This window comes from Lolium rigidum, chromosome 1 (assembly GCF_022539505.1).
Source record: "Lolium rigidum isolate FL_2022 chromosome 1, APGP_CSIRO_Lrig_0.1, whole genome shotgun sequence".
Taxonomy (NCBI): domain Eukaryota; kingdom Viridiplantae; phylum Streptophyta; class Magnoliopsida; order Poales; family Poaceae; genus Lolium; species Lolium rigidum.
In genome coordinates, this window is record NC_061508.1 from 347,081,918 (window position 1) to 347,108,553 (window position 26,636).

The 26,636-nt window shown below is 46.6% G+C and overlaps 3 protein-coding genes across 3 annotated transcripts; all 3 read right to left on the reverse strand.

The window, feature by feature from the left end:
• On the reverse strand, positions 1 to 18,886 carry LOC124664568 (putative F-box/LRR-repeat protein 23). Its single transcript, XM_047202057.1, has 2 exons — positions 18,507 to 18,886; positions 1 to 547 (listed from the first exon to the last, which is right to left on the reverse strand). The coding sequence occupies exons 1-2, from the start codon at positions 18,884 to 18,886 to the stop codon at positions 1 to 3; spliced, it is 927 nt and encodes a 308-aa protein (XP_047058013.1).
• Positions 18,887 to 21,207: 2,321 nt separating this feature from the next.
• Positions 21,208 to 21,697, reverse strand: LOC124684538 (putative F-box/LRR-repeat protein 22). Its single transcript, XM_047218826.1, has one exon. It carries the CDS (start codon positions 21,695 to 21,697, stop codon positions 21,296 to 21,298), a length of 402 nt encoding a protein of 133 aa, XP_047074782.1. The 3' UTR covers positions 21,208 to 21,295.
• Positions 21,698 to 23,964: 2,267 nt separating this feature from the next.
• On the reverse strand, positions 23,965 to 24,357 carry LOC124684806 (F-box protein SKIP19-like). Its single transcript, XM_047219056.1, has one exon. It carries the CDS (start codon positions 24,355 to 24,357, stop codon positions 23,965 to 23,967), a length of 393 nt encoding a protein of 130 aa, XP_047075012.1.
• Between the last annotated feature and the right edge of the window lie 2,279 nt (positions 24,358 to 26,636).

Below are 26,636 nucleotides of genomic sequence, written 5' to 3' on the forward strand. Positions count from 1 at the left end.
CTAATAGGTCTGCCATTGCTGAAAATCCTCATAGTCATCAGTTGATTTGTCGTACGAAAGAGCAAGTTGGTCGACGCAAAAATGCACCCGGTCATCAGTTAAGGTATACCGGCACAGTTTCTCCCAGTTGACCCAGACACAATTGAGGCGCAGGCTGCCGTCCATGCGGATATTGAGGCAACCGCGCAAGTCAAGTAACTCTAGGTGTGGGCAGTTGTCAAGGATGGCTGATAGCCCTTCATTGTCCAGGTGGTCACCGAGGAGCTGCAGGGAAAGCAACCCGGGCATCCTCGCAATTGCAGAGGCTTCCATGTTGTGGGTACCGCGACGAGTGTCGTAGTAGTTGTCGCGGATGTGGTATCCCTTTTTGACATGCCTAAAGTGCTTCAATTGTGGGCAGAACTGAATCACATGCCAAACATGTCTAATGTTACAACGCGAAAGCTCGAGCTCCTCGAGCAGGGGGAACTTTTTAATTGCCTCCGCAAATATTTCGGTGTCGACACCATAGGACTCAACGAGACGAAGGCTCTTTAACGAGGGTGCCCTGCAAGGGTATATCTTCATGTCCTCAGTAACGTAGCCAAAATATAGACATAAATACTTGTGAGAACAGATTTCGTAGCATATCGAGGACAGGCAGCCGAATAAGTAAAACCTCTAGAAACAAGGCAGGGATTGTGGATAGGAATATCAGAAAGTAGAGTTGTCTTACTGCTCTGCTAGGAAAAGGATGAGATCGTTGTTGACGCAGACATCGCCCAAGAACGCCTCGCACTGCCCAGCGCTGAGCGAGATGGCGAGCCGCGCTGTCCTGTTGAGCCGGGAGTGGCCGCGCATGTCGATGTGGCGCCATAGCTCGGGCTGGCGCGTGGCCCCTCGCCATGAGCGGCACGCTGTCGACGCGCCTTCGAGCTCTTTTACTGTACCCTGCGATGAATATGAGCCCTTCAATCGCTGGATCCAACCGTGCAGATCGACCAATACCGTTCGACTCGGGTTGCCTAACTCACCAGCAGTATAGGCGTGCACCGCTGAAAGTTGAGCCACCAGTATAACGTCATAGGGCATTTTAGGTAGATCAAAACTTGTAGACAGCCCAGGTTCGACCTACCAGAACGTTATCCTATTTTCAGCAGCCAAAAAGAAAAATCCCCTCCGAGCTAGGGTTCCGGCCGCCGCCGCACGCCCGCGTAGGCCTTCCTCTTCGTCCGGCTTCAGCAGCGACGCCGGTGATTGGAAGCACCCCTCCACAGAGTCTCTCGTAATTGAAGGGGCCGAGGCATAGGCGGTGGATCCGGCGGTAGCTGCCATGCGCGGCGATGAAGGTGCGGGTGGCCGCGCGACCCAGCTGGTCGAGCACCGGGCCGAGGCCGAGGCGGCGGAGCCGGCGGTAGAGGGCGAGCACATTGATGAAGATGCGGGTGGCCAGGCATATGACTAAGGTAATGCACCCGCCTCAATCCTTAGCTCTATGTAGATGTCTGTTAGTTGATCTGGTTCCCATTCCATTTGGAATACTGGTTGGCTTTGTGTTTCTTCAGAGTTAATTAGATATATATGAACAAAGAACAGATCCTTGACCAAGAACCTTCATCATTATGCAAATGCTTAAAAAGAACAAGCAATTACTACCTATTTTTCAACCATCTATTCGCTAAATGTCTGTTGGCAACGGGGGTAGCACTAGCATTGATATTATGTACCTGAACATTGCATTAGTACTTCTTTTTGGTTGGTTTACATTTTTAGTGTTAGTGTTGACAGCTGGGACTTGATTCTTACCTAGGGCTGCATACACAATATGTATTGTGATATCAAGTGAATAGGAATATAGCAAGTGAATAATGCTCTGGCTAATTGGCATACTTCAGAACTTTGTGATATTTATTTCATGTCATATTGTTGTAAATCCCGGTATTTCATTATGATATCTTTTTGATGTTGACGGTGTTGACAAAGGGGTTCTTGATGCTCTTCTTGAATTGGAAATCTACACTAACCATTCTAAACTGAACATCTGGCCATACTCAATTTAGCAATGATTCTAGCCTTGCAGAAGTAGTTGCATCACAATATAATCACTATAACATTCAGTTTCTAGTTCCGCTATGAACATCTAGGCAAAACGAAAAAATAAAACTATTCAGAGGGTTTGCCACAGGTCAAATTCATGATGTATCTGCACAAGGGTTCAATCAACTTGTACATTCAGTTTATAGTTATGCTATCAGCTTCTAGGCAACACGAAAAAATAAAACTATTACGAGGGTTTGTTGGGCTTTGTGGGAAACTCGAAATCGAGGTTGATTTGAAGGGAAGCTCAGATCGTCTCATGTTGAGTTGATCTGTTACATGTGTGTCTTCCTTTGTTATTGGGCAGGTCTGTGGGATGCAGTAACCAGAAGCAATGTGGTTGATGGAGCTGACAGATTACAGCAAGCTGCTGTCAGGATGCACGAGATGGCGAGAAGGGCGGACACTCTGAGTTTCAGAGGAGTTGAGAGTGATGAAGATATCGATGTGGACTGAATGATGAAAAAGACGAATAGTGGTTTCCTGAAGCTTGAACATCTGTTGCTGGCCTTCCTTCTCCAGCCAGTTTCTGAGATATTGCTGTTCAGTCACGGTGCTTTATGGCCTGTAGTAGATGTCTATCTCTAGTCATCTGTTACCAGGTTGTCTTCAGATCCTAGTCTGGTCTCGTGATGTTGTGTTGAAGTACTGGTTGCAACATTGGAAAATGTTTTATGTTTTTGCCTTTTTCTTTCTGGCTGTAAGACTATTTGTTATGTTATTCACTGGTAATGGAACCCGGCTCTCTTTTGAGGGGCTGTACCTCTTGGATTGTCTCCTTCGGCTCCGACTCAGCTGCCGCCGGCTTCCGTTCCTGGGAGCCGGCAGCGACGGTGGGGATAACAACGGCATCGACCTCTTGGATGGTGACGGACGATTGGTTTGCACAGACCAGGAGGTACAGCCGTTGCTCTCCTTTAAACAAGCCTGTATTCGTGCAATAACCAAACTTTGCAATATCATGCAGACTAGGGGAGTCAGGCTTAGATAACAGATCATTTTTCCATGGGGACAGTTTTTTTGGCAAAACAAACTCTTATTTTTTTCAATTAAAAAAGCTTTGACAATCACGCTTAAAATTCGAAAACTGCAGTTTTCAACCCTATTTGCCAACTTAATTATTCCAGATATTTTAGGTCTCGGAGAGTAAAAAGGGTCCCACAGGCCCAAGAAAGGTGTTTTTCAGGCCTTTGTGAGACTTTTTAGAGTCTAAAAATGTCAACTTTAAGCTCGAGGATAAATGTGGATAGGAACATGCCAAAGGGATAGGCTTGAAAAAAGGAGCAAAGTCTATTCATCGCCCATCAGCGTGCGCTATTCTACATCGCTCGGGAGCAAACGACTTGGGTTGTAGCTCGTTACATGCAGAAGCAACCGAGAGGCGGTGTACTGTTTTAGTTTTTTTTCCTGTTATGTGAACATTCTAGAAGGTTCTAGTTAGATTTTATGTTAATCACGGTTTGATTTGTTCGATTATTTTGGCTGGTTTAAAATTTTAAAAATTAGTTCAGGTTTAAAAATTGGCCATATTAAATTTTGTTCAAATGTAAAAATAGTTCAGATTTAAATATTATTTGGATTCAAATTTGTTCAGTTATAAATATGTTCCGGTTTGAGTAAAACGGCCGTTTTCTAGAGCGTCCCACGAGGGAGACGCTTCGTGCATGCCCTACTACCACATGCAGGACGCTCCTCGTTGATGCTTCACGTCGGGGATGACACCGACGCTTGTAGGAAACCACGAACTGCCCGTGCCATCATCCATGCATACTTCTACTTCCTCTGCACCCCTTCTTCTTCCTACCGCCGAGCATAGCCCCCGAGCAAGATCCCACTGCCTCTCCCACTGGCCTAACCTCATGTCGTCGCCACCCACGGCTAGCGGCGCTCTCGTGCGCGCCTAGCCGCCCCACGCTGCTTGAGTCGTTCTCACCGCCCTGCCGGACCCCCCTCTACGCCCCTCCCCCCATCTCTCCCGTCTCCGACGACCTCCCCTCACACCAAAACCCTAAGAGCATCTCCAGCCGCGTCCCCCAAAGGCCAAAGCGACCCAAACGGCACCGGATCAAACTTGGGGGACGCGTTCTCCTCGTGCCGCGTTTGGGGGACGTCGTTTCCCAGCCGCGCCCCCAAACGCGGCCCAAACTTGTTTTCACATTAAAATACTCTCTTTTTTGCATTTTCATTTCAATAAAGAGGAGGAACATTACACAAACTAATACATAATTGGGAACATGATTTTTCACGAACTAAGACATAGTTTGAACATGGTTTCCACAAACTAATACATAAAACATTGCAAAATGAGGAAACCTAACTATAGTTGGCCTCGCAGATTTCGTATGTTCGCTGTAACATCCTAAATTTTCCAAACAAAGAAGAAAATGAATTTTCCTTTTTCCAAAAATTGGAGCCAACAAAAACTTTATTTAAGATCTATAATGTGCATAGTGCTCATACCCATTTGTTGTGAGTTTGGCTATGATGCTTGGGTGAAGTATTTTGAAATGTTTCTAAACCCTAAACCCTACCCTTTTCAAGTCCAAGGAGGAACAAATAAAAAGAAAACAAATTAGAGTGAGGCATATGTGGGCTTATGGCTATTTCTTAAAATAATGTCCTATGCCCTATTTACCTTACCTAAATGGTTGGTGAAAGAACATTTCCCGCCCGTTTGGGTTTTGTGTGTTTGACGTCAACACGATGTATTTTTTTATGTGTGTTGTTGTAGACAGGTACAAGCTATCAAAGATTATGTTGGATCGGTGTTTTGCTTTAGGCCGTTCCGAAGTTCGCAGGGTTTTACGTATGCCGGCGGAAGTTCGGCCCCGGGCGGCGGAAGTTCCGCCTGGCTTTCGACGAGACGCTCCCCGGCGCAGTTTGGCCGCTGCTATTTTCTTCCGGACCGGAAGTTCCGGTGAAGTTGGCCGGAAGTTCCGGTCGGGCGGAACTTCCGCCCAACTTCCGGGCAAGTTCCGAATTGCGAGTTTGTGGCTCGGTATAGTCCGGTGAAGGTTTTCGGGCTATTCCGAACTTGGCCGGAACTTCCGGTCACCGGAAGTTCCGCCCAAGTTCCGCCCCTTCTATTGCTTTGCAGGTATTTTATCAGGAGCGGAAGTTCCGGCCCAAATGGCCGGTACTTCCGGTGGAAGCCGGAACTTCCGGTGTTAGTGAATTTCGTCCCCAACGGTCAGATCTGAAAGCTCCACCCATATAAATAGCTTCCTTCTCCAAAGGGACAAGTTGCTCAATCATTGCAAGAAAAATCTGCCAAGCTTCACCACCATTAGAGCCACCTCAAGAACACAAGATTTGCAAGATCTCCTTCCTCTCCCAACCAAAGCTCTTGATCTTTGGAGATTCGAAGGAGAAGACACCGATCTACATCCTCACCGAAGCGTTCTTCATTTCCCCTCTCTTGTTTGAGGGATCTCATGCTAGTGTTCCTATTTGGTTCCCTAGTTGATTTGTTGTTGATGTGTTGTTGTTGATTGTTGTATTGTTACAGATTTGGGAGCCTCCAATTTGGTTGTGGATGTGTGCCCCAAGAACTTTGTAAAGGCCCGGTTTCCGCCTCGAGGAAATCCCTTAGTGGATGTGGGCTAGGCCTTCGTGGCGTTGCTCACATGAGATCTGAGTGAAGCCTTCGTGGTCGTTGGTTTGGCTTGCGTAGCAACCACACTCCTCAAACGTAGACGTACCTTCTTGCAAAGGAAGGGAACTACGGGAATCATCTCCGTGTCATCGCGTGCTTCACTCTCGGTTACCTCTATCCCACTCTATCTCCTATTGCGTTGCTATACCTTGCTTAGTTGATATCCTTGTCATATAGGTAAATTCACTTAGTTGCATATCTAGAGAATTTACCTTTGTGTCAAGCCTAAATTGAAAAAGAACTAAAAATTGGTTAGCACCTATTCACCCCCCCTCTAGGTGCGGCATACGATCCTTTCAATTGGTATCGAGCCTCGGCTCTTATTTCGGGCTTAACCGCCTAAGAGTATGCCGGACGAGGAGCCCTCGGTAGGGGCCGCCAAGTTGGTCTCCGTGGAAGACTTCAATTCATTGAAGTCCTCCATGGAAGCCCAAATGGAAAGCATGAAAAAAATGATTGCCGAGCTTTTGGCTCCGGCCCTTCCCAAGGCTCCTAGTGTAGAGGTAAAAGACACGGGTGCGTTAGATGAGGGAGAGGCTTCGGACTTACCCTCATCTACCAAACCCGTGGAAGGTGATAACTTAAACACTATCAAATCTACCAGTGCATCTCCTAGGGGAACTAGTGGAGGTGAAAGCTACAATCGAGTAGCTCCACCTTTCCTATCTCCCGATATACCGGTTCCCCATCCCCATTTAAACATTCGGGCGACCCACCTAAGTTTTCCGTTGATAATTTCGATACTTGGCAATTTGAGTTCCGCTCTCATGTTTGTAGTGCCTCCAATGAACTATGGAGAATCATCTTGGAGGGCTTCAAGCCATACAACCCCGACAAGTTGACTAGAAGAGAAGCAATTGATAGTCAACTCAACAACACCGCCCTACACATGATTCAAACTAGTGTGGGGACACCGGAATTGCATCGTGTCCGGAACTACACCACCGCCAAGGAAGCTTGGGACGGCTTGGCCGCTAGTTGCATTGGAAGTGAGAGCACAAGGAGGAACAAGTATAATGCTCTTAAGAATAAAGCCGAAGGATTCATGAGGCTACCGGATGAAGATCATGAACTCATGTATGGAAGACTTGTCACGGTTGCCGATGCCTTCCGGCTTATTGGTGCCCCCCACATCAATGACTCTTGGATCAAGGAGAAGTACATTGAATGCATGATGCCATTTGCACCCATTGATGTCAAGACTCTTGTGGGAAGGGAATGCTATTCCTCTCTCACCTCTCAACAAGTCGTGCACGAGATGCAAGCTCTCAAGGTGCTTGAGGAAACCTCTCATGATTCTCGCAATCGTGCTCTTGGGATGGCAAAAGGTGCCAACCTTGCCTTGGTGGTCAACTCCGGTGAAGAAGTGATTCCTCAAGAATCTTATAGGGCATCGTGGAGTATGTCCTATCCGGAAGATTTGCAATGCCACTACCATGATCACATGGCCTTCCATGCAAAATCCTTTTGGGTTGATCCCTCCAAGGCCAAGGAAGACAACATCAAGAGGAACAACAAAAGTGGGTTCACTAGCTTTGGTCTAAAGACAAGATCATGCTACAATTGTGATGACAAGCGCCACTTCATTGCCGAATGCCCCTATGAGAATAGAGAGCTTCACAATGGGAGGCTCATTCCCAAGGACAAGAGCAAGGACACAAAGGGCAAATATTCAAAAGCCCCCAACAAGAAGTTCTACAACAACAAGACTAAGAAGGGCAAGAGGCCCCCAAGAGTTGTGCTAGTAACAAGGGAAGAATATTCATCCGATGAAGTTGAAAGTTCTAGTGGTGATGAAGATGAAGAAAGCTCAAAGGAATTGGCCGCCATCGTCACCATCAACATACCCTCTTCATCTCTCTTTGAATCTCCCAATGAGAACCCTCCTATCAAGAATGTACATTGCTTCATGGCAAGGTCCTCCTTGGACACATCTATTGTGCTATCAACTCAAGAAGAGTATACCTCCGGAGATGATGATGTTGATGATGAAGAAGATGCATCCTCCAATGGATTGGTCGCTCTTGCCTCCCTCTCCACTAACTCTTCATCACCAAGTGAATCCCCCAATGAGGTCATCCTTGTGGAGGAAGAAAGTTGCCTCATGGCTAAATCCTCCAGAGGTATCATCTCCTAACCCCTCTATTCCTAACATATCTAGTGAACTAGGGGTTGATGATGCTAGTCTAAAAGTGAAACAAGAAATGCTAGATTTTGATGATTTCATTCTCAACCTACAAGGTAACACTAAAAAGCATGTTTCAAACCTCATGATTCGTTTAGCTCAACAAAGTGATATGCTTGAGAAAAAGGGTCAAATAGAGAGAGAAGACTCTCTCGAAATCCATGCTCTTAAAAATGCTCTTGAGGAAAGTCAAGAAACCATAGCTTCTCTTGAAGAGAGGTTAGAAAATATTGAAGAGCCTCAAGATAAAATTAACAAGCTCACTAAAGCTAGAGATCTTGCTAGGGCTAAGAATAAAGTGCTTAAAAAGGAAAAGGCCCAATTTGGGGTTGATCATGAGAAACTTGTGAAGGATCTAGATGAACTAGACAAAGCTCACAAAGCTTTGAAGAGTGAATACACTCTCCTATCCAAGTCGTTTGAGCAACTTCAAATTAGGCTTGCTACATATGATGTGCCTAGTTCCTCTACTCCTCTATGTGATCATGCAAATATTGTTGAGGAAAATGCTAGGTTGAAGGATGAACTTGCTAAGGCCTCCTCTCCCCAAAGTAAACTTTCTTTGGATGATCTTTTGAGTAAGCAAAGATCAAACAATGGGAAGGAGGGCCTTGGTTTTAATGCCAAGGCAAAGAAGGCAAACAAGCAAAAGGCCAAGCCCGCACAAGAAAAGAAGAAAGACATCACTAATGGTGAAGCCTCCAAGGGCAAAACCATGAATGATGATGATGCGGGAATTGCTAACCCTCACTATGTTTTATTTAAAGATTATTATGGTGATGTTTATGCTAAATATGTTGGCCCATATGATGGTTATGTTGCTTGGTCTATTTGGGTCCCAAAGACCCTTGTTGCTAACAAAAGAGGACCCATTGCGAAATGGGTACCTAAATCCAAGAATTGATCTCATGTAGGACTATGCAGCCGGGAGGTTCAAAATGGGTACTTGATAGTGGATGTACAAGTCATATGACCGGCGGCAAGAACCTCGTCAAGGAGTTGAGGCCTAACATTAATGATATCACCGTCTCCTTTGGCGATAATTCTACATCCGAGGTATTGGGTTTTGGCAAGGTTGTGGTTGCACACAACATTACTCTAGTGGATGTCATGCTTGTCAAAACCCTTGGTTACAATTTGCTTTCCGTTTCCGCCCTTGGCAAGATGGGTTTCGCCGTCTTTATTGATAATGATATTGTGGTCCTCTTGTGGAGCAAGACTCTAAAATTCGCATTCGTTGGGTATCGCGAACACAACTTGTATGTGGTGGACTTTTCGGGGACCACCACGACAAGTGCGATGTGCCTATTCGGAAAGGCGGACGTGGGTTGGTTGTGGCATCGCCGCCTAGCCCATGTCAACATGAGAACTTTGCAAAGTCTTCACAAGGGGAACCATATTGTGGGACTAATGGAAAATGTGTCTTTTGCCAAAGATCGTGTTTGTAGGGCTTGTGTTGAAGGAAAAATGCATGACTCTCCGCATCCAAGCAAGACCATTATCTCTTCCAAGAGGATCTTGGAGCTCCTTCATGTGGATCTCTTTGGTCCCGTTACTCATGCAAGTCTTGGTGCGAAGAAACATTGCTTGGTGATTGTCGATGACTACTCAAGATACACTTGGGTCTACTTTCTCAAGACGAAAGATGAGACTCAACAAATATTCATTGGTTTTGCTACCGAGGTGCAACGCCAACACAACCTCCTCATTATGGCAATCAGAAGTGACAACGGCTCCGAGTTCAAGAACTACACACTCAATGATTTTCTTAGTGATGAGGGGATTCGTCATCAATATTCCACTGCTTACACCCCTCAACAAAATGGTGTTGCGGAGAGGAAGAACCGGACTCTTATGGATATGGCAAGGTCTATGATGGCGGAGTATAAATCCCGCTATAACTTTTGGGCCGAAGCCATCTCCACCGCTTGTCACTCCTCCAACCGGCTCTATCTCCGCAAGGGCTTGAACAAGACTCCATATGAAATACTCACCGGGAACAAGCCTAATATCTCATACTTCAAGGTGTTCGGGTGTAAGTGTTTCTACAAAATCAAAGGAGTTCGTTTATCTAAATTCGCTCCTAAAGCTTTGGAGGGTATATTTGTTGGTTACGGTGTCGAATCTCACACTTATAGAATCTTTGATGTATCCTCCGGGATTATCATCGAATCTTGTAGTGTGAAGTTCGAAGAAAATGATGGCTCCCAAGTGGGGCAAGTTGATGTTTGTGCAGGTGATGAAATACCTCAAGATGCCATAGTAAGAATGGGTGTGGGATTTTTCCGCCCCATTGAGGGACACGGTGTGGCGTCTCGGGAAGAACTATGCTCTACCACGGTGGAGCCCTCATCTTCTCAACATCAACAAACCCCATCAAGTGAAGCAAATGATGCACCAACCCAAGAACAAGAACAAAACCCTCCCTCTAGTGTGCAAGATCAAGGACAAGATCAACCAAGAATTCATGATGGTTCCGACGAGTATCCATTTGATATTTGCTCCGCACCAAATGATGTCCAAGATCAAGCACATGATGTTGAGCAACCCCAAGTAATTGAGGAACCTCAAGTTGAAGGTCAAGACGGGGACCCAAATGATCAAGTTGATCAAGTGACACCTCCAAGGCCTAGAAAGACCAAGGAGGAGATCGAGGCCCGTCGTCTAGCAAGGAGAGAAAGGAACCTCGAACTTCGTGGACACACTCATGACAAGGTTCTTGGTGATGTAAGGGCAAAGGTTTCCACAAGAAGGCAATTGGCAAACTTTAGCCATCATCATGCTTATATCTCCTTAGTGGAACCCAAGAAAGTATTTGAAGCCCTTGAAGATTCGGATTGGTTGGAAGCTATGCATGAAGAACTCAATAACTTCAAGCGCAACAAAGTGTGGACTTTAGTAAAGAAGCCTAAGGAGTGCGCAATGTTATAGGCACTAAATGGATTTTCAAGAACAAGCAAGATGAGTTTGGAAATATTGTGAGGAACAAGGCAAGATTGGTGGCTCAAGGGTTCTCTCAAGTTGAGGGTATTGACTTTGGAGAAACCTATGCTCCCGTGGCTCGCCTTGAGTCCATCCGTATCCTTCTTGCTTATGCTTCGCATCATAACTTTAAGTTACAACAAATGGATGTGAAAAGTGCTTTTCTTAATGGTCCTTTGCATGAAGAGGTTTATGTTAAGCAACCCCCGGGGTTCGAGGATCCCAACTTTCCTAACCATGTCTACAAGCTTGATAAAGCACTTTATGGTCTCAAACAAGCTCCTAGAGCTTGGTACGAGCACCTTAAGGAATTGTTGGTAGACCGTGGGTTTGATGTTGGGCTAATCGACCCCACTCTTTTACTAAGAGGGTCAATGGGGAGCTTTTCGTTTGCCAATTATATGTTGATGATATTATATTTGGGTCTACTAACAAAGCTTTCAATGATGAATTCTCAAAGCTTATGACCGATAGGTTTGAGATGTCTATGATGGGAGAGATGAAGTTCTTCCTTGGTTTTGAGATCAAGCAATTGAGGGAAGGAACCTTCATCAACCAAGCAAAATATCTCCAAGACATGCTCAAGAGGTTCAAGATGACCGAGATGAAGGGCGTGGCCACTCCTATGGTTACCAAATGTCATCTTGCACTAGATCCCAATGGTAAAGAGGTGGATCAAAAGGTATATCGCTCCATGATTGGATCCTTGCTTTACCTTTGTGCATCTAGACCGGACATAGTGTTGAGTGTTGGTGTGTGTGCAAGGTATCAAGCTTCTCCTAAAGAGAGCCACATGATGGCTCTCAAAAGAATCTTTCGATATTTGGTTGATACCCCAAGATATGGTATTTGGTACCCCAAAGGCTCAAGTTTTATTCTCAATGGTTATACCGATGCGGATTGGGCGGGTGACAAGGATGATAGGAAATCAACTTCCGGGGCTTGCCAATTCCTTGGTAGGTCCTTGGTGTGTTGGTCTTCTAAGAAGCAAAATTGTATATCTCTCTCCACCGCCGAAGCCGAATATGTTGCCGCCGCAAGTGGATGCACTCAATTGTTATGGATGAGGCAAACTTTAAAGGAATACGGTGTCATTTGTGACAAAGTGCCTCTATTATGTGACAATGAAAGTGCCATCAAGATTGCCTATAATCCGGTGCAACATTCAAGAACGAAGCATATTGAGATCCGGAATCATTTCATTAGGGATCATGTTGCCCGTGGTGATATTGAGCTTATCTATGTTCCAACCAAAGATCAACTTGCCGATATATTCACGAAGCCTCTTGATGAAGCAAGATTCTCTTATTTGAGGAATGAGCTAAATATCATTGATTCAAGGAGTATAGCTTGACCATCTTGCAAACACACCTTTGTCTCAAAACTCTATTTGGTTTAGATGTGGGCATGAAAAGAGGGGGAGTGCGGTTTAAATTATTGAGCTATCCCTCCCCCCATAATGCCAACATTAAAGATTTCATTCTCGTTATATCATATGTTGATATGTGAGCTTAAATGATGAGTAGTGGTTTGAACCCAAGATATATCTTCGCGGTGTCATATCATAACACTCATATATGGTGGCCTAGGCCACCGCACTCTTCTTCGTGAAGAGTTGGAGTTGTTTAGATTTTCATTGGATTTTATTGACATCTCCTTGTTTATGGGAAATCACTCATTTTTGGCCTTCATTTGCATTATTTGCAAAAATGAGTGATCATGTACCATCTCACAGTTTGGCGTATCTGTCCTAAGCCTATCTCATCTAAGACATATCCTTCACCCTCTCCAAGTGCACCTTGTTCGTGTCAAAATCCTGTTTTTGGGCACAGTTTCCTGTTCCACCGGAAGTTCCGGTCGTTCCGACCGGTACTTCCGACTGGTATCTTTCCGCATGTTTCTGCCTTGTTCGTGTCCAGGCTGAGCGGTTCCTGCGAGACCGGAAGTTCCGGCTCCAACGAGCGGAACTTCCGGCCTTAAGTGACCACTATATATTTGGGCCGAACGGGTGAGCAGTTCCATCTCCCTCACTTTTCCCCTTTCCAAGATCTATTTGGTGGTGCTCCTCCCCTTGGCCGGCTGCTGCTCCTCCGGCCGGATCTCCCTCCTCCGGCGCTCCCCGCCGGATCGTCTCCGTGGATCGGCATCCTCTCCCTCTTCTCCTCCATGGCTCCCCCGGTTTGTGCCCTCTCCCTCTCTATGTGTGGGTAGACCTCACTAGATGAAATATAGGGCATACTCTAGGCAAAGCTATGGTAGAAATCCTCTAGATGCCTTTCCTCTACTAGATCGTGCGTAGGATGTCGTGGTAATGCGGTCTTCTTTGCCATTGCCTCAGATCTGGTGGGAAACAGCCGTTGTTTTCGAACAGCCGGAAGTTCCGGTCCTTCAAGCCGGAACTTCCGCCCGGGGCGGAACTTCCGCCGGTTCCCACCGGAACTTCCGGTCCAGGCAAGTTTTTCTGCATTGCACTGATATCCTGTGCATGCTCTCGGTGTTTGGTCTCCTTGCTTATGTGCACTCATTCATCATTCCTATCATGTTGATTTCGTTATCGAGGTGGTTCCAAGAAGAGAGGCAAGGATCATGTGGATGAGGTTGAGGAAGAGCTTGAGCAAACCCGACCATCCAAGCTCACCGCTCGCCAGACAAGCTGCAGCTGCTCGCAGGCACAAGTCACCGGCTGTTCGTGGGAAGAACATACATATATCCGTGAAGGGAATGCAATACAATGAGTACAAGGAGCTCCGTGACATGAACCCTTACCTTACCCCTCGGAACAATAGGGTTACGGATAAGCGGTTCCACAACAAGACCCAAGAGGAGATATTCTATGAGATCTACATTCCATTCAAGAAGGGAGTAGCCCCTCAACATGCTATTGACACCGGGAAGATGGCCGCTAACAAGTACTTTGAAGAAGCCTATGCCATGTGTGGAGAGTTTGGGCTCTATCCCATTATGGAGCTCAACAAGGACTATGATGTTGGGTTAATTCATCAATTCTATGCCACCGTCCACTTTGAGCAAGATGAAGCAAGAACATTTCGGTGGATGACTCATGAGAGGCTCCTTGAGTCTAACTTGGCAAAGTTTGGAACCGCCCTTGGATATTCTCGCTACCCGGGCGTTGATGCAAATGGTTGGAGATGCCATGATAGCCAATGGGCTCAAACAAGGGAAGTCTTGGAGCCCCTCTACATCCCCGGATGGGGTGTACCGGGCAAGAGTGCGGATCTTCTCCCTACTTGGGATGTTATGCTTAGAGTCTACCGGGAAACTATTGGACCGAAGGGTGGCAACCTTGATGAGCTACATCTTTATGAAGTGGATCTTATGGCCAACTCTTTTGCTAAGAAGGGCACCGGTGCGAAGCTTGATGTGATGGACTACATCTATCATGAGATGTGGTCATGTGTGATGGAGAAGAAGCTTCCCGCCTATGCTCCAGTACATTATGAAGCTCATTGAGGACACTTGGATGGAGTCTTGTCAGGCTAGACTCGTTCAATCCATTCCACTCACTCTCACATCCCATGAAGTGAAGTCATTGAGGGCCAAGCGCCACAACTCTCCTCTTGAAGATGTTAACCCCATGGATGAGAAGCCACCAAGCTGGGCTTCTAAGCTTGCTCGCCGCATGAGACAGATCTTTTGCCTCACCTCTGCAGTCAACCACCGTCAGTATCAGCAGCATGCAGAAGCCAAGAAGTCTCGGGTTCGTCAGAAGAGCATCATGAGGGCACTTGCGGTGGACGTGTCTCCTCCCGGATCCGAGGAGAGCATCACTCCGGAGGCGGAATGGGTCTCTCAGCATGGCATGCCTCTTCCTCCAGATGGTCTTGAGATCGAGTCTCCTCCACACACTCCTCCCTACCCCGGCGCTACATCGAACCTCCCTCCCGGCTGGGCTAACGCCGACCCTTGGGGCGCGTAGTTTCTCTCTTTTCCTTTTTGGTGCTTTGGTGCCAAAGGGGAGAATGAGACCTTTTAGGTTGCTCTTCGGTGGGTATTTGCATGGGGGAGTCACAAGCTCGTGTTGGCTTTGGTTTTTATTGCTTGTGATTCTATTTATCGTTATGGTGTCGAACTATGTCTTAGCTATTTGGTTTGTAAACTCTATCTATGTGCTTGGAACCTTTTCTATGTATGGTAAACTCCGTTTGTGAGTCTTCCTTGGTTATCTATGTGTGCATGATCCTTTTATACATATGCTTATCACTATGTTGTATTGCTAACCCTTGGAAGACGGATGCAAGATATAGGGGGAGCTTCTTATGTACCATTGCTCATATCTAGGGGGAGCTCCTCTATATCTCTCACATTGTTGTTTACATTATCCATTCCTTGCAAATACTTGTGTTGTCATCAAACACCAAAAAGGGGGAGATTGAAAGAACATTTCCCGCCCGTTTGGGTTTTGTGTGTTTGACGTCAACACGATGTATTTTTTTATGTGTGTTGTTGTAGACAGGTACAAGCTATCAAAGATTATGTTGGATCGGTGTTTTGCTTTAGCTGTTCTGAAGTTCTGCAGGTTTTCTGTGTCTGGCGGAAGTTCCGGCCCCAGGCGGCGGAAGTTCCGCCCTGGCTTTTTCACCAGACGCTCCCCAGCGCAGTTTGGCCGCTGCTATTTTCTTCCAGACCGGAAGTTCCGGTCGGCGGAACTTCCGCCCAACTTCCGGGCAAGTTCCGGAATTGCGAGTTTGTGGCTCAGTATAGTCCAGTAAGGTTTTCGGGCTATTCCGGAACTTGGCCGGAACTTCCGGTCACCGGAAGTTCCGCCCAAGTTCCGCCCCTTCTATTGCTTTGCAGGTATTTTATCAGGAGCGGAAGTTCCGGCCCAAATGGCCGGTACTTCCGGTGGAAGCCGGAACTTCCGGCCATCCTGGCCGGAACTTCCGGTGTTAGTGAATTTCGTCCCCAACGGTGAGATCTGAAAGATCCACCCATATAAATAGCTTCCTTCTCCAAAGGGACAAGTTGCTCAATCATTGCAAGAAAAATCTGCCAAGCTTCACCACCATTAGGGCCACCTCAAGAACACAAGATTTGCAAGATCTCCTTCCTCTCCCAACCAAAGCTCTTGATCTTTGGAGATTCGAAGGAGAAGACACCGATCTACATCCTCACCGAAGCGTTCTTCATTTCCCCTCTCTTGTTTGAGGGATCTCATTCTAGTGTTCCTATTTGGTTCCCTAGTTGATTTGTTGTTGATGTGTTGTTGTTGATTGTTGTATTGTTACAGATTTGGGAGCCTCCAATTTGGTTGTGGATGTGTGCCCCAAGAACTTTGTAAAGGCCCGGTTTCCGCCTCGAGGAAATCCCTTAGTGGATGTGGGCTAGGCCTTCGTGGCGTTGCTCACGGGAGATCCGAGTGAAGCCTTCGTGGCTGTTGGTTTGGCTTGCGTAGCAACCACACTCCTCCAAACGTAGACGTACCTTCTTGCAAAGGAAGGGAACTACGGGAATCATCTCCGTGTCATCGCGTGCTTCACTCTCGGTTACCTCTATCCCACTCTATCTCCTATTGCGTTGCTATACCTTGCTTAGTTGATATCCTTGTCATATAGGTAAATTCACTTAGTTGCATATCTAGAGAATTTACCTTTGTGTCAAGCCTAAATTGAAAAAGAACTAAAAATTGGTTAGCACCTATTCACCCCCCCCTCTAGGTGCGGCATACGATCCTTTCAGTTGGAAACCATTAGTAAACTCAACCTAACACTCTTTGAACCCAAAACAAGGACCTTTGGTCAAAGAAAAAGAAAATAAAATAAAAACATGAAATCCACATATGAGGCTATGGCCATTTTTGTAAATCCTTAACCTAGGCCATTTTACTTTGTGCCAATGGTTTAGAAACATAACTAAATACTAAATAACACTTTTTGAATCAAAAAAACACAAATCAAATCAAATCAAAGGAAAATCAAAAACAAGTTACATGTGATAATGGTCACATGTGGCAATCTTAACATCTTACCCTCTTTGAGCCCCTGGATTAAGAGATTTCTAAACTAAAACCTCCCAACTCTTTGCACCTCATCCAAGACCTCATCAAGATGAAAAACTTTGGTAAAGACCACCCCTGCAAATTCTTTCTAGATTTCAAAATATCATCAAGCAAAGTAGCAACATCAAAACAGATTCTAGATCATGCCTATTTTGGATTTTCACAAATCAACTTCATTTTGCACACCACCACCACCTTTGTGTGCCAAATAATATTTAAATCAACTCCACCAAAAATATTTGCAAAATTCAAAAATTCATCTCTTGTGGCCATTGTGTCGAACACTTGGCAGACAAGAATCTACTTCTAACACACACCCTATTACACACTGGTTCTTGGCCGAAACCAGAGACAAACCTTGCTGATCATTGTACTCCTATGTCCCGTGGATCAAACCACGCCATTACTTTGATGATTAAAGTGTGGAGACGAGCAGAACATGCCCATGCCGAGCACCATGCACACCTCCATGCCATCTCTCATCTCTGGTCCCTCCCTTTCACTTTAACCTTGTCAAGCAGCATCTCCGGGCAACCCTGAGCACGACCATGCCAACCCCTGGCACGGGAGAGGCCGGTATTGGCCAGCCCCGTACGCGCCCAGAGCGCCCAGGCGTGCCAGCCATGCGTGCTCAGCACGCCCTGGACGCGCCAGAGCGGTAGCTCGCCCCGTCGCCTCCGTCCTTCCCTACCCCTCTACCTCTGCACCGCGAATCACCACGCCAACGGCTACCTCCTAGACGTGATCAATGGCTCGCGAAAGCACTGTCGCCGCCGCCCGCGTAAAAAGTTGCCGCCGGACCCGTGGCAGACGCCGCCTCCTCCCGAGCGATCCCATCGCCCTTTCTCTGCGTCAGCACGCTCCCGAGCATTCGGATGTAACTTTTTCCCAGGATTTTTTTTGATATATTATACGTTTTTTTTCCGACGTCGTATGCAAAAATTATTGCGGTTTTACCATTTTTTAAACTTTTTTTGCCAAAAAAGTGAAAATTCGAACTTCTTAATTTCTCCGAATAGTAGGTTGCATAACATACAAGAATTTTTTTGAATTTTTTATCATTTTCTTTTGTATTTTACAAACCAAAAAAAAGGCGATCCAGGGGGGGGTGGTGTAGGGTGCGTGGGAGTAAAAAAACTTTAGTCGCGGTTGGTGTCCCCAACCGCGACTAAAGGTATTTCCGCCGGCCGCATCACTCCATAGCCCTTTAGTCCCGGTTGGTGTTACTAACCGCGACTAAAGGGGTACCCTTTCGTCTCGGATGGAGCATTAGTCGGGGGTCGCCTCCCGAATCGCGACTAAAGGGGTACCCTTTCGTCTCGGATGACATTAGTCGCGGGTCGCCTCCCGAACCGCGACTAAAGCCCCCTTTAGTCGCGGTTCGAATATTTCCGGGACTAATGCGGGTGGACAGAAGCCTCTTTTTCTACTAGTGTGCCCAGCCTAACCAAGGAAACATCCATAAAATCAGACTTGTTGGAACTAAAATCAGGTCGATCACCACTAACACTAGATAGATTTTGGACCTTAAACGAGCAAGCGAGTTAAGCTAAATCTTAGTAAAAGATTCTTCAGGAAGTTGAGATGCTCACTGCTCGCTTAGGTACAAGAGGAATCCGTCGTCGCCGGCGTACTCGCCGCAGAACGCCTCGCACTGCCCCGCGCTACGTCGGACGGCGGCGCAGGCCATCCCCTGGCGGTTGAGCCTAAATGAGAGGTCGGCGTTGCCGCGCATGACGATGCGGCGCCATAGCTCTGGCTCGTCCCGCGCTGCGCGACGCCAGGAGCGACACACCTGGTCAGCGCCCATCAGGATGTCAATGTGATCCAGCTTGTGGAAGACGGCCAAGATCCAGTCCAGCGGCATGTCCGCCCATTTATTCGGACTCTCGTCCTCGGTTGCAACCGTCACCGTTGTCTTCTTGCGGCTGCACAGATAGCGGGCGCCTCGGCGGCGAGAGGGGGAGGGCATGGCGTGGCGAAGTGTGTGCGTTATGACGGTTAGGGCTCCATATATGGATTTCCTTCCTGGGCTACCGCCTGCCGGTACGGTGGTGCCCCAGATTAGTTGAGACCGCTCAAGACTCTTCCTACGAGGGTGGTCTGCACGTCATGCCCACCTGCAGAACTTTGGTCGAAAATCGAAGCAAAGAAAGCAGGGGACAATTTGAAGCAAAAGCTATACGTAACGCTGAACGGAAATTGCAGATATGACCGATCTCACCAAGAGGACAAAAACATCCATGTCAGTGTCAGTTTTACATGGATATAAATTTTTCAGCCGAATCTAATAATAGTAGTAAGAAAATCAATAATTCTGGTGTAGAAAGCGCAAATCGCATTACAATGTGTTTCCTCAGCCTGCTCTACTTGTTTCAAGCGAACTGAAGTAAAACACCGCTGACCTCCTTATTGCGCTGAACTGAACTGTGACCTCTTTATAGCAATATAAACTGAGCTAGTACATATAATCTAGGAGTCCAGAAATCCTATTAATGGACTATATTTAGTATGATTCCGTAAATGAAATAAGACTCGTACGAATCCCAATAAAAGAACCTGACTGCGGACAAAAATCAAATCAAGAAATTACGGCCATGAAAGAGGGCCCAATCTGGCCAGGCACTTCTGTCGGCACATCTAGAAGTGTAGATGAATTCTTCAGATTCTCATGCACCTACGCATGCCCTTGGAAAGTATCCTATCATGCTCTTCAAACTCGAGCTTATCGGCGTCACTAAAGTAGCGAGAATGATCGGAATCATCAGAGTCGCATGGTGCGATGAAAAATACCTGACAATCACGCTCATCATTATCATCTTCATGGTGGGAAAATTCCATAGACCACGAAGAACAATAACTAATAGGGCTGCCGGGCTCGAAATACTCAGAGTCATTGGTGAAGTCATCGTGGGATTCGTGGCTACTGGACTGAAAATGCTCCCAGTCATCAGTGAATGCATATGGATACAGCTTCTTCGTTTTGACACGGGCACACTTGGCTCGAAGGCTGCTATCCAGGACAGCGAAATTCCTACACCTGCGTATGTCAAGGGACTCTAGGTGAAGGCAGTTGTCAAGGATGGTTGTCAGCCCTTGGCCATCCAGGCTACATCGGAAAAGCTGCAAGGACCTTAGCTCATGCATCCTTGCAATTGCCATAGCTCCACTGTTGGGTTCAGCACGGTATACAATTTCATGAAATTGTGCATATCCTTCGTCTTCCACATGCTTGAAGTGCTTCACCCGTGGACAAGCTGTGGCAACAACCTCAAACACCCGTGCGTCATATATACTGTAACATTTGCAAAGCTCTAGCTCCTCCAGCAGAGGAAACTTAGTTATTGCCTCTGCGAAGGCTTCATTGGTTACATCATGGCAATCGATAAGATGAAGGCATTTCAGTAAGGGTGCCCTGCAAGATAGCCCACGATCTTAATTAGCAACGTGCATAACATCGAAATATGCACAAACATTTCCGTTATTCACATAAAAGAGAATAGAAAATTTCAGATGATTTTAAGTCATATAAAAGCTTTTTTTTTTTTGCGAACAAGCACTGATTATATTAAAGCCCAAACGTTACAAGAAGACACCCCAGAAGGATAGAAATTACAAACAGGTCCTCCAGCAACACAGTGACGCCGGCGAGGAGCAAGACGCATCGATGGCGCGCCGCCCGCTGCATCTTCCAAGCCTTGGAACGAAGATGATCCCCTGCGGACGGGAAGTCGTCGAAACTCTAACTCCGGGGAGCCTCCATCCAGCGCCAAGACAGCAGCACCGCCGGGCTTCAACATCAGCAACTTGAAGACGCCTAGGACCGCGAGCACGGGAGGAAGACGCCTGCTTGATGCCGTGGCTCCAGAGAGCGCCAACACCGGAGAGGAAGAAGACTACCCCAAAACACCCACCGCCGCCGCCTCCACCTCCAGGACGCCGTCGGTGAGGAACCTACTCAAGCCTACACTATTTACACGACGAGATCCGGGGTTCCCCCACCCTCCCGGCGCCGGAGCGGCCAGCGGAGGGAAGGGGAACCAGCGAATCGCCGCCGGCGAGGTGGATTGACTAGGAGGTTTCAAGAAATCGCCCTCCGGTACTGTAGCGGGGGAGGGGACGAGTCCAAGTTCGCGTCGTAAGTCATATAAAAGCTGAATAAACGAGAAATTTGCAAAAACCGTGATGTTCCCCTACTACAAATTTTTTTTGCCTTCTCTTATTTCACAGTGAGAAAACATAAACTGAAATTTTTCAGGAAAACATATACTTCTACTGTAATTTCAGAATGCATTTTGTACCAAAGCAAGAACGAACAACAGATAAACTCCAGATCAGATTACCTAGAAACGAATGGATATCTAGGTTGGGGGACCGAATCTTACTGGTCGGCGAGGAAGAGGAGGAGGTCATCGTCGACGTCGCCCTTGCCGAAGAATGACTGACACTGCCCGTCGCTGAACCAAATGGATAGCCGCGCCATCCTGTCAAGGCTGATAATCTCCCGGAAGAGTCTGGAGTGGCCGCGCATGTCGACGCGGCGCCACAGCTCGGGCTCGCGCGCCGCGGCGTGCCAGGAGCGGCAGACCTTCGCCGCGCCGCCGAACATGAGTTCGACGTGGTCCAGCCTGTGGAGGACCTGGAGCAACGCGTCCAGGGGCAGCTCCGCCCAGTTACTCCTCTCGGCCCTTTTTGATCGTCGCCTTCGGATACGGCTCAGTCGTCGCCTCCCGCACCCAGGAGCCCGCGCCGGCGGCGGCGGGGGAGGCGATAGCAACGGCATCGATCGCAATGTGGAGATGTGGCTTAATTTAAGCTCGCAAGACTTGGTTTTATGGACTGCAACGGTGGTAGCTGGCTAGGTCGGTGTGCTTTTGACATGATATATATCAGTTTTCTTTCTCTTTTATTTCACACAAGAAGCGATTTTGTTTTGTTTTGTGAAGAAAATTTATGTGAAAAACTAAAATCTAAGTTGGTGTTATGATTTAGTTGTACTCATTCTTCGGAGTAGAATATACTAGAGTCATAATCTCGACATTTTGATTGTGCTAATATATTTATAAATATTTGGAGGAAATGTATATAGATGGACACTTAATGCATGATTGCGTGTGTGAAATTTCTACGAAGTACTTTTAGAACAATTTTTTATTTCAGAATTTATTATAAAGTTGTATTTTAAGGGGCATGTTGAGGACCAAGGGAAGTTTATCTCCCTGCCCTTTGGAAGAATAGCATTCAAACATTGCAATACTCAGCCGGAAGCGATCATGCAAATCTTGGACCAAAGTATTCATCTATCTTTATTTTTTTTCTCAACCATGTACAGTCTGACACTTCAAACTGAGACTCACTTGTAACCTTCTTCACATGCAGACATGCAGTCCTCCACGGTTTGGACTAAAATTAACGGACAAACATATTAATTTGGAGCACTTTGATTATTTCCATGCAGTCCTCATCCACGGGATGGAAAATTTGATTCTCAGTTTCGCACAAAGAGATACGAGAGAGTAGATACAGACTTCTGGCTGAGAAAGTGTAATTAATTAAGCTGCTAGCCTTTTAGCGAACTGAACAAAGCATCGCGGCCTCTTTTTTGATGTTCTGAAGAGCAGTTGTTGTCTTGTTTAGGACAATTTAATAACTTTAAACAGACTTTGAGCCCCATGCAGGCCCTTGGTTCCAAATACTGGCAACAGTACACCGGTGATCAAGGAAGACAACAACATCGATCCAGGCCCAGCAGAACACATCAATATCAGCAATTCATTATTAGATTCTAAGGTACCTATGTCGATGTCTACGTGTGCCATTGATGAAACTCCTTTCATGCTCTTCAAAATCAGTCTCCTCGGCACGACTAAAGTAGCTAGAATGATTGCAGTCAACAGAATCATGGTCATCGGCATACAAATACTGAAAGTCGACCTCATCACTGTAATTGCGGTTTATGCGAAAACTGGAGCAATGACTAGTACAGTCGCCAGGCTCGAAATACTTCGTGAAGTCATTATAGACATAAGGATATAGCTTCTTCGTCTTGATCCTGGCACACTTGGCTTGCATGCTGCTATCTATAACAACATTTGCGCAATAGTGAAGGTGAAGGGATTCTAGGTGAGGACAGTTGTCAATGATGGTTGTTAGCCCCTCGTTATCAAGGTTGCCGTGTAAAAGCTGCAGGGAGCTTAACCGGTGCATCCTTGCGATTTCTAAGGCATCTCTATTGTCGGCAAGAAGATAACCTCCTCTGTCGACATATTTTAAGTGCCTCAGTTGCGGAGAACATGTGGCAAAAGTCCTAATAATCCATGTGACATTCCTGTTGTTGCATTGGCAAAACTCCAATTCCTCCAGCATAGGAAACATCTTTATTGCTTCTACAAATGCTTGATTGTGATGATAGACCATGGGAAGTCGGAGGCTCTTAAGTAAGGGTGCCCTGCAAGAATAACACATGATCTAAGAATCCCGGCATTATTTGCCAATACTTCAAAGGGAGCAAGTAATTCAAGCGTAAAGAAAAGGGGACATTGGGACTTCCTTACTGCTTTAATAGAAAACCGCTTTATCGCCGCTCAACCATTTCATTTGAATAGAGTATGTTCGTAAGGAGTACAAATATTGGCATTTTGCTTTTTGTGGATGGAATCCCCATAAAATAAAATTGCATACGAAAGACGGTATGTGTTGCCTACCAGTGTTTGTCAAAACAAAGACATATATTTTTAGTCAAAGTCAAAGTAGTTTAAGTTCGAGATAAAAATATGAACTTCTACAAAATTTAATAAGTATGCTATGAAAATATATTCTGGTTCGGTATCTACTTGATTGCTCAAACTTATAATTCGTCGTATTTTTTGACTAAAAATACACATTTAAAAATAATAATAAAAGTTGGCTTCTTCTGGTGGTGAGGAAAAGTACTTTATAGGCATCGCCACACTTTATCGATGGAATTAGTACCAAATCAAGGAGAAAGAATCAAGAAATCAATGATAATGGCTAGTAATGGTGAGCGGGAGGTTCGTGGGAGCGTAAATCTTACCGCTCGGCGAGGAAGAGGAGGAGCTCGCCGTCCACGCAGCCGTGCTCGCCCATGAATGCCACGCACTGCCCGGCGCTGAACCAGATGGCGAGCCGCGCCATCCTGTCGAGGCTGATGGTCTCGCGGAAGGGACGGGAGTAGCCGCGCAAGTCGATGCGGCGCCACAGCTCGGGCTCGCGTGCTGCGCTGCGCCAGGAGCGGCACGTCCTCGACGCGGCTCCAAGCATGAGGTCGACGTGGTCCAGCTTGTGGAAGATGTACAGCAACGCGTCCAGTGGCAGGGCCGCCCAGTTCCTCCTTGATCGCCTCCTTCGGATCCGGCTCCCGAGCCTTCGCGAGCTCCCGCCGCTGGGAGCCGCCGGCGGCGGCGGTGGCGATAGCAACGGCATCGCGACGTGGAGCTGTGGCGTTAAACACGGAAGACTTAGTTTTATTATGGACTGTGACCTTGGGTCGGTGCGCCTCTCACGGGATGTACGTTTTCATTTCTTTTCCCGAAACCAATTTTTCTTTTACATTCAGGAAATTGGTTTTCATGCCGGAACTTTGAATTACCCTGAATTTCCAGTTATACTAGATTTGAAAATCCAGCCTATTACATCCTATTAGAGCAACTACTCTAAGAGCATCTCTAACCGCTATCCCCTAAAATTTAGAGGACAAAACGTCTACCTATACCTTAACTTTCTATATTTAGTCCTCTAAATTTTGTGCCATAGATTTGATCCCAAAAAACTTAAGAGGACTAAACTTTTGTATTTTGCAAATCAACCATATGAACTAAAGTATCAATATTACAAACCGAACTAAATATAACAAATTAAATTATTTATTATACATAACTACTCACCATGGAGATGCCAGTGATGTTCAATAAGATTATCCTGTAGTTGAGCATGTGCATCCGGGTTCTTAATGCTTCGATGCATTTTGAGGAACTGCTGATCGTGTTTGCATCATGCTCAGGCTCAACCTGGTCTCATTTGAGATGTACCTGAAGTTCTCTGGCATGTCTCACGCATCTTCAATGATCATGTTATGCAAAATGATGCAACATATCATTATATGCCATAGGGTCTTCGGTTTCCAATACTCGACTGTTCCACGAACAATGCCAAAGCGCTTTTGAAGCACACCGAAGACTCTCTCCACGTCTTTCCTTTATGCCTGTTGCATTTGTTGCGAAGTGTGATCTCTTGGGGCTATTGACAAGACTGTGCAGGATTGTTTTCACAAATATGGACCATGGAGGATAGATGCCGTCAGCAAGATTGTTACCATACTCATGGCCATTAACCTCATAGTTGCAAGGAGGAGCTTCACCCTTCATAAGCCTTGAGAACGGTGGTAACCTCGACAACTCGACAACACATTAAGATCATTGAGAGTTTCATGCAATCCAAATAATTAATGAATGTCATATCCATAGGTCATGCGGTGCAATTTCCTCAAGGATTATTGTTGCATCTTTCCAGTGGCCTTTGTATTGACCATTCCACCCAGCTGGACAATTGTTCCAATGCATACAGTAAATTGAACCGAACATTTCAGAAGTCTCTTGATGTCTTCGTCGTTGGGTGTCCTCGAGTACTCTGGACCAAAAATATCAATCATAGCTTTGCAAAACCTTCTCACGGCCCCCAAAATTGTGTCCTCCCCAATGCAAACATAGTCATCAATGGCGTCAGCCAAGCAACCATGTGCAAGTACACTCACGGTTGCTACGCACTTCATCATGGGGCTTACACTCATCTCTCCCGATGCACTCCCCTGAAGCTTGCACCAATCATCGTGATGCTCCACGGCTTTTGTTATTGTGAGGAGCGAGTCCTTTTGCATCCGAAACATCCGCCGGAATTATTTATATGTATAGATTGCACCGGGGTTGAAATAATCCCGCATGATTCGATCATGGCCCTCGGCTCTATTCCGGTTGATACACATGACCGAATTGCGATCCTTGACTTGGCCTCCGCCAGTCCTCGTTCAAAATCAGCATTAAATCCATCTCTAAATCTTCGCCGTCTTCTTCTTCCTCCTCCAACGAAGAGTCATCGAAGATCATCTCTCTCAAACTCTTCATCTGTGGTCGAAGGTGCTCTCGGTCAAGCCGGTTGCCACGAATAAAAGACAAGTCATATAAACATTCGGTTGAATACCTTGAGCGCGGCGGAGGTGGAGTCCGCGGCCGGTACCATCGAGCCAAGCAAAGGGTTGAGGCCTCCGCCGGGGCTGTGCGACGACCGGTCTACCCTATAGCGGTTGTTATAATCCGGCCGTCGAGCCAACGCGATGACCGGACGTCGATGGAGATCGAAGCCGCCACCGAGCGTAAAGCTCGTCGGCCGAGGGCTACGACGGTTGTAGTCAGCCGATTTCGGACCGTGGCGGTCGATCTACACCACCATGCTCCGACAGCCCTTTTTCTGAAAGAATCGACCTCGCCGCTGGCGGAATCAACCTTAAATCATCGGCGCGATGTGTCTCGATGCGGCGTCTCTCGGGACCGATTCCCACGACAGCTAGCACCGGCGAGTTGGTTGAACAGAAGGGGAAAGGGCGGCTGGTCTTTGGGCCTATCGGCCGACGTGACCGGTGGTCCACGGTGTGAACACCGGTGGGAATACGGCGACGGGGCAGCGAGGTGGAGGAGAGAAAATTTAGTCCA